The following is an 8576-nucleotide window of genomic DNA, read 5'->3' as shown; positions in this document are numbered from 1 at the left end:
CCTTTATAACAGTTCGGGTTTCTGGTTGCCTTGGGTAACAGCTTTCGCCTTTATAACAGTTCGGGTTTCTGGTTGCCTTGGGTAACAGCTTTCGCCTTTATAACAGTTCGGGTTTCTGGTTGCCTTGGGTAACAGCTTTCACCTTTATAACAGTTCGGGTTTCTGGTTGCCTTGGGTAACAGCTTTCACCTTTATAACAGTTCGGGTTTCTGGTTGCCTTGGGTAACAGCTTTCACCTTTATAACAGTTCGGGTTTCTGGTTGCCTTGGGTAACAGCTTTCACCTTTATAAGAGTACAGTAGCGGCAAGAGTACTAATGAACTCTGGAATCAGTTCCGAACTGACTCGAGAGTTGATAAGTACTCTTACCCAAACTGAACTGACAGTTCGGAGATTCATAGCGCTTCACGATGATCGTTATTCCTCGGCGGCCGATGCTCGGCCTACAGTATGTGCCAATTTGATATGCAAATGTGAAGAATGTGCATTTTATTTTTCGGGATGAATGATAGTGAACAACTTGTCGCTATCATAATCTCGAAAGGTTATTACATCACATGTTCATAAGAATGTTTACATTGTTTATGTGATATAGTTTCAAATCGATTCTTATTAATCTCGGGAAGTAACACACATTCGAAAATCAATTTGATACACACACTAGAATGGAAATCCAATCAGTCCCGGTTTAATACTCATCCATGGAGTTTCTCAACTAAGCAAATCCTCTCGCCTTTTCTGATTATTCACGATGATGCATAAGACCGCCAAATTTTGCGATCTTGTTTTTTTCCGGAAGTTTCCCCCACACTGTTCTCACACTTTTCATAACACAACACAGTTGGACCAAGGAGTTTATATTAGTCCCCTCCTTACATAAGGAACGCCTTTTTGTAACGTAAGAGGCAAAGGAGCGTAAGGATTCCTCAAAGTAAGGAGGTTGAGAAAGGAGGCTACCTTATATCACTTAGGAGCCGCGCCTTAAGGTCCTTTAGGCGTATCTTAAAATTAGGAATTCCTAACACTCCTGAGAAGTGAAAAGTTATAAGGTAGCGCTCCTTGACTAAGGAGCGCTAGGAATGCCTTATTTCAAGGTGCGGCTTGAGGAGTAATTCCCAAATTATGGGCCCATTATTTTATTCTGGTTCTTCAGTAGGGGAGCCGCTCCATGATGGGCGCGCGCTACTGAAGATATTAATTATGGCTTAAAACGACAAAGATAACACATCGTATTCACAGTGTTTGTGAGAATGGCTTCCTATGGTTCATCATACCCATCTCCCAACGTGGACTTCAGCTACTCTACCGCACCTTCTCTTGACACAAGGCAGATCATGGCTGATATGGCCGGTAGGAAATTTCGACATGTCCATATGTGATGAGATGTCCTCAGAATTTTACCCCAAGTTGACTCCAGAGTACCAAGCTCAGGCCAGGGAGGCACATGAACATGTATTGCAATTACAGCGACAAGGTAAATAGATGTGTAGTGTGGGGTGTAGAGAAACCAACAAGAATTTCCAAGTCGTCACTGACACGTTTACTCGACCATGTGCGTAATTTCAGGTATGACTAATGAAGCTTTGAGCTTATTGGAACATATGAGGAACCAAATGCGGGAAATGGTGCGGACTGGCCTTACTCCTGGACATATACCCGTATCTCGAGAAGTTGATGATAGTAGTAGTAGTAGTAGTAGTAGTAGTAGTAGTAGTAGTAGTAGTAGTAGTAGTAGTAGTAGTAGTAGTAGTGGTAGTAGTAGTAGTAGTAGTAGTAGTAGTAGCAGTAGTAGTAGTAGTAGTAGTAGTAGTAGTAGTAGTAGTAGTAGTAGTAGTAGTAGTAGCAGTAGTAGTAGTAGTAGTAGTAGTAGTACTGGTTGGAGCGATGCCTTCCTCACGGGCGTGCCGTAGGTTCACAGGCTGACGACCTCAACGTGCGGCCTAAAGTGCAGGATTCAGAGAGGCATAGTTGGAAAACTGAAGTAGAAATCGATATATGCTATTTTTTTTCTAAGAAGCCACAGAATGTTAAGTCCTTCACTTTAGTTGCCGCGAGGAGCTACAAGGCGTCCCGGTGGCGCTGAAATTGGATCTCAGCCAGAGCTCGTGGATCAACTTTTTAGTACACCTGTTGTGAATGTACCTGCTACTGCTCCTGTTATACAACGCCACCGGAAAGATGCTGGTAGTAACCGCTTCTGGCTCACCTTATCGTATTTTTCGGAGGATTTTCCCATTGTTATTGTCAAAGCTAGATGGGACTTTCTGAGTTATGCAACTGTCACGACTGCAATTAATTTCCATCAGAATCGATAAGGCGTCTGCGGCGGCAAGTGAGGGAGCTGAAAGTTGAACTGGCGCGTACCAAAGGACCGGAAAGCGCGGAGGAAATGGAAAGAAAATTGAAAATGCAGGAAATGGAAGAAAAATATTCTACGTTGGAGAACACTGTAATATGTGGGAGAAATCTGTGGTTGAATTTTGGGTGGTTTAAGAAAAGTGGAGTCTCACTGGTTTTACGTGAAATGACGTAACAACGCGATTTTTTTCCGAAAAGGGAATTGTTAAATATGTTTTTTATATCACGGGTGAAACTTCAGTGCAAGGTAATACACATATGGACCGTCGAGGCCAGCCTATCCTGTATACACCTCTTCAATTCATGTATACCATAATATTGTAAAACACACCAAAGTCGTAATGAACGGAATTGCCTTCCTAATGGGACGCTCCTGAGATACGACCATATACGCAGTGCGGGAAAATATACACATGGTCAACTACGTGGGTTGAGAATTCTGGGAAATTTCTTATTGGTTTTCCTACACGAATTCTTGTGAGAATAGGTATAATTGAGGGAAGCGAACATATAATCCTCCAACACTGCTGATAAGCTGATATACATCGTTAACTACATGTGTTGGTGAAATTCTGGGGAAATTTTGGAAAATTCTCGTTGATTTTCGTACAGCTGAGGGAAGCGAACATATACTCCAATATTGATTTAGGTTAGAGACCTCCGCTCAGTGTTATCAGCGCAGTTGAGCAAAACCTCTCAAGTGGTGCAACAAGCGGAGAATCAAACGAAGGAGCAGAAAGAGAAAACCGAACGACCGAAAAATCCTTTTTGTAGAAAAAAGGGGAAAAAAATTCAGTTTAAAAGGAGTGTCGAAAAATGTGGGAAAATATGCACATGGTCAACCACATGTGCTGGTGATAAGATGAAGAATCTGAGGAAATTTGGAGAAATTAGTCTTATTGGTTTTTGTACACTTCTACCCGAATTTGTATGCTAATACTATAGTTAGTGAGGAAACTTCTGAGCTCAGCTGAGGAGAGCGAAAGTATATTCCAACACTGACGTAATGTGGTCAAGTACGTGTATTGAGAATTTTTGGAAATTTTCATTGGTTACGAATTCAGTTGAGGGAAGCGAACATATATTACTCCTCCAACACTGGTGTTTTCAGGGTGGAAAAATATGCACATGGGCAGCTACATATGTTAATGGCGATGCGAAGGTTATGAGAAAATTTTGGGAAATTGTTATTGGTTTCTGTAAATTTAGACAGCATTCATGTGTAAACTTCTATAATTAGTGAGGAAACTGCTGCTAGACTCAACTGAGGAAAGCGAGTACATATATTTCTCCTCCAACACTGGTGTGTTCTAGGTCGTCACGGTGATGATGATGACTTGTGTGAATTCTGTGAAACCAGGAAGGCCCGAACTATGAGGGGCGAGCGTTCGCCTGCAGTGGACCGAAGCGTTGCGCAGGAGAGATATGATAATCTATTTTTGGAAATGCAAAGTAGGTGCAGTTTTACGTTGGATTTTCACCCTAGTGATATGCAACAGTAATGAAAAAAATATTTCACGACTACTGCGTAGCTCAAATATCGCGTTTTTCACGGGGTGAAAAGGGGTGAAACTCCAGTGTGTGCCAATTTGATATGGAAATATGAAGAATGTTTGTTTTCTATTCCGGGATTAATGATAGTGAACAACTTGTCGCTATCATAGTCTCCAAAGGTTACTTTTATCACATCACATGTTCATGGCAAGGTTGACATTGTTTAGAACTGATTCTTATGAATCTCGGGAAATAACACATATTTTCATATCAAATTGACACGCACTGTATGTTACGAATATCTTTTGCGCACAGCGAAGATTTCAGATACGCTCCTGTCGTATCAGCGGTCACTTATGGAGACGTTGAAATCGAGAAAAGAAGAGCTGAAGAAAAATGAAGATATGAATAAAAATGTAATAAATGCCTTTGGTCACTCACACTCAGTGTGGTGGTACACGGTAAAAATGAGGAAATTTTGGGAAATTTTGAGGAAATTTGGGAAATTTTGAGGAAATTTTGAGGAAATTCGGGCAATTTAGAGGAAATTTTGGGAAATTTAGAGGGAAGTTCTGGGAAATTTCGAGGAAATTTTGAAGAAATTTTGGGAAACTTTGGGAAATTTTGGTATAGTTCTATTATTCAAAAACGTGTGTGGATTTTCATAATGTAGTGATGAAATTTATGCGCTCAGTTGAGAGAATCAAACATATATTCCAACACTGCTCATATTACTGTTCCTCAAGGAACCTACGAGTAACCCTAAAGAAGTTGATAACAAGGGAGATGATGATGATGATGACGAGTTTTCGGCGACCAAGTTTGAATATGAGAAGCGCTGGGGAAAGGAGACGGATTTGAGTCCGAGTAGTATGTGATATGAAATCTTCTCTGTTGAGAAGACTCTTCTCTCTGGAGACTCTCCGGAATCTTATCTTCTCTGTTGATCGTCGCACTTGTTGGTATGAATTTATGAAATTTATTCCATCCGTGATTTGTGGTTTTCGGCAACTGCGAGGCTAGTCTCCTAACGCGGATCAGGCCAAAATTCTCGGTTGAATCAAACAGTGTGGAAAAATATGCACATGGGCAGCCACATATGTTAATGGCGATGCGAAGGTTATGAGGAAATTTTGGGGAATTGTTATTGGTTTCTGTAAATTTAGACGGCATGCATGTGTAAACTCCTATAATTAGTGAGGAAACTGCTGCTAGACTCAACTGAGGAAAGCGAGTCCATATATTTCTCCAACACTGAAATCAAAAGTTAACGAAAAAAATAGCCCCTTAGAAGGGCATGAGCTAACTCGTTTCCTTCGTAGAGTGGTATATATACCTTCGTGAAAATGTGATTATTTTGTCATTTTTTTCATCTGTTGGAAATTATCTGTAATTATGGTAGGCGATATTATTGGTGTTGTTTTTTTTACGAATTGCTAAACTGGCAGTGTGTGAGTCATTTCACGATGTCATGGTTAATCGCAACCGTTTGAAGGGAGAATGTTGCTAGAAGTCGTAAGCTGTACGCCCTCGAAAATATGATGCCTTTTTTGTACGCCTGATTACAATAAAAAATACAACTACAGTGTAAACTATGGGCGTTTTGAATGTCATCAGTTTTCTACGCATACGCCCAAGGCGTATCTAACAACACCTCTGGTTTGAATTTCCTAATCTGAGTTATGTATAGGGACGTTGGCCTTAGCAATTGCTAATGAGAGTCGGACAGCAGCGGAAGCGGCAATAAAGCACCAGGAGGAGGCTGAGAAGAAAGCTAAGTAGTATATTTGGGGTAGATCATACCACGCTCTGGCGAACTGATAGTGAAAAGAGAGATAGTGGAGTCTAGCCGTTGAGCATACTTGAAAAGGCATTGTTCATGTGTTTTCCCCGAGAATGGTGGTGGAATATTTGGGAGGGCGTGCCTCGCTGAATAAAGGAGTTTATATACAAATTCGGGTAGAAGTGTACAGAAACCAACGAGAATTTCCTAAAATTTTCACATTGTCACCAACACATGTATTTGACCATGTGTATATTTTCCTACACTGTTTGTATACGATGAGGATGTGTTACATTCGCATTTCGGGCAAGTCGTTTTCGAGCTGCTTTTTTTGATCTATAACTGTTCTCTATCAAGTTCAGTTGGTGATGACCTCTGCTGTGCTATTGAAATAGAGGAGTTTCATGCGTTTTACGAGAAGTGGTGTAATACTCCTATGAAAATTAAAGACGTGTATGCCTTTGTGACCGAGAAGACAATTGTTTTTCGCGAAGTGAATTGTGAAATATGTTTTCACTAGAGTTTTTCATAGTACGGGTGCAACTCCATAATATCATAAATTGGTTAGTAAAGTACATGTTTATGTTTACACCCGAGGATTCGGCGTACGACTACTCGTCTAGGATTTCACAGTTATAGTAGCTTAGGTTTACTTAGTGGAAAAAATTATAAAATTCGGATTGTCGGAGGTCTAGTTCGAAAGATACAGATGATGTCCGATCATTGACCATTTTCTCAGAGAGCAAGAGGAAAAGGTGAAGAGCTTCCAGAGACAAGCGAGAAAAGCAGCGGGGAGTACCAAGAAGGGTGGTACTACTAAGGACAGTAAAAATACCAGCAAGTCTGATAAGAAAAAGGCTACGTCAACAGCAACAACAGTGGCAAAGGGAAAAGATGGGGAGAGCGATGAGGAGGATTCGGACGATGTAGTATAGGGGAATATAGTGTATTGCAAATTTGATATGCAAATGCGAAGAATGTGTGTTTTATATTCTGGGATTAATGATAGTGAACAACTTGTCGCTATCATAGTCTCGAAAGGTTACTTTTATCACATCACATGTTCATGGCAATGTTAACATTGTTTATGCGATATAGTTTCAGATCGATTCTTATTAATCTCGGAAAATAACACACATTCGCATATCAAATTGATACACACCGTATATGGTCCAACATCACTAGTGTTAAGCACGATATAAATTGATTATTTTCAGAGTGATATCGTTGCCAAAGTACTAGACGGTGGTAACGGAGCCGATGTAGCGGCTAGTGTCCAGCTTGCGGAGTTGAGGAAACATCAACAGGCTGAGATTGAGAAACAGCGGAATACTCTCAATGAGCAACGGCGAGCTATAGAGGTAGGTATAGTGGAAAGGAGGGAAGCGGAATTATCGGTGTTGGAATATATAGTCAGAGTTTCACGCGTTTTACGTGAAGTGGTGTAATACTCCATGTGAAAAACCCGATATTGGCGGCGCTATGTAGTAGTCGCGGAGTAGGGTTTTTACTGGTGTTTTTCATTTCACGGGTGAAACTCCAATATATCCATATTTGTTATCATGACGTATATTCAATGTATGTTTGCTCTCCTAAGCCGAGTTCAGGAGTTTCCTCGGTGAAATACTACTTTGGGTAGAAGTGTACAGAAACCCAATTCCTCGAAATTTTCATATTGTCACCAACACATGTAGTTGACCATGTGCATATATTCCCCCTACACTGATCGTAGTAGATTTTGTAAATTGCTGTTGGGATGGTATGTCGTCGATTTTTTCTCGTCAAAAGGAAAAACTATCTCTTTTCGTAGGAGCAAACGGCCCGGTTGAAACAACTGCAGGAGGAGTTGAAGGCTCGAGCCAATCAACAGGAATTACGGCCACATGCAGAGGCTCTGAGTAGCGACAATGAACAAGAAGACGACGACGACGAGAACAGTTCACCGAGCAACTCGCCAGCAGTGTATCAGCCTTCTGGAGGGGTTTGGGTGCCGGGCCGGCCTGCAGATCGGGAGGAATATATCAACCAACAGCAGCCGTCTAAAGGAGCGGTGCCTTTGGTGAACGCAGTGTTGGTACCACCAGAAAAAATAGTTGGCGAACAGCAGCAGGAGGTGAGGGGAAGATCTGGAAGTATTGGTTGATCTTTATTCGTTTAGGTAGCATCACCGTCGTATGCCGCTGTTGCTAGTGGAGTTCCACCACAGTATGCAGCGTCACAGGGTGGGTTTGCAATACCACAAGTAGCGGGCGGAGCGAAGCGATGCATGTTTGTCATTTTGTTGTCGATGTGTTGTGTAGGCACAAGTACCGATGCCGCCACCCAGGACCGTGCGAGTGCCAACGGCCGAGCTTGGAGGGCATCAGCCGTTACCGCAAGGAGGTGAAGTCGGCGGGCTGGGGGAGGGTTGTAGGATGTGCATGCGTGCAGGTCAACAGCAACAGTACTATACTCGTCCATCAGCAGCTCAGCAGCCACAGCAGTCGACGGTTCCGAAAGTGGTAACTCCGTCACCGCCGAAGTTCCCTAAAGTCCCGACGGTAGGAGCGAAGAAGACGAGGAAAAGTAGCGGAAGCAACCCTCAAGTGAGTTATAAGGAACTGTGATACTATCATGCGTGTTTCCTCACTCGGAGAGATCTCCGAGTGAGCAGATACTCCTGAGAAAACTTGACGCAGTGTTGGTGCTTTTTCCGCCGCTCCCTATCGGCAATGGTGTCATGTCACGCTAGCTAACTTCTCGGACATTCCAGAAAGGCATCTTCGCTCCGCTTGAATTTGCTCGATTAATTGAGCAATATTTAAATGTCTGCAAATCGCCTCGGAAAATATCTTTCAGATACCACCGCAAGCGAGTGTAGCCACTCCTGCAGAGGAGCCTGGTAGAGTTCCTGGGATAAGAAGAAAGGTGCTCGCGTTACGAAGCAAAATGGTTTAATTTT

The 8576-nt window shown here is 42.2% G+C and overlaps 1 protein-coding gene across 1 annotated transcript; it reads left to right on the top strand.

Moving 5' to 3' along the window:
- Positions 1-1250: 1250 nt before the first annotated feature.
- Pmar_PMAR021898 (merozoite surface protein 3g, putative) lies at positions 1251-8021 on the top strand (the record flags this gene model as incomplete). Its single annotated transcript, XM_002769676.1, has 16 exons — positions 1251-1350; positions 1394-1474; positions 1567-1680; positions 1911-1981; positions 2046-2184; positions 2307-2449; positions 3008-3128; positions 3673-3810; positions 4180-4268; positions 4599-4719; positions 5543-5630; positions 6375-6561; positions 6853-6996; positions 7446-7748; positions 7794-7857; positions 7936-8021. The coding sequence occupies 16 exons, from the start codon at positions 1251-1253 to the stop codon at positions 8019-8021; spliced, it is 1989 nt and encodes a 662-aa protein (XP_002769722.1).
- Positions 8022-8576: the final 555 nt, after the last annotated feature.

The sequence above is a fragment of the Perkinsus marinus genome (assembly GCF_000006405.1).
Source record: "Perkinsus marinus ATCC 50983 genomic scaffold scf_1104296965000, whole genome shotgun sequence".
Lineage (NCBI taxonomy): Eukaryota > Perkinsozoa > Perkinsida > Perkinsidae > Perkinsus > Perkinsus marinus.
Note: the sequence above shows the minus strand (reverse complement) of the source record. Positions and strands in the feature narration are given on the sequence as shown.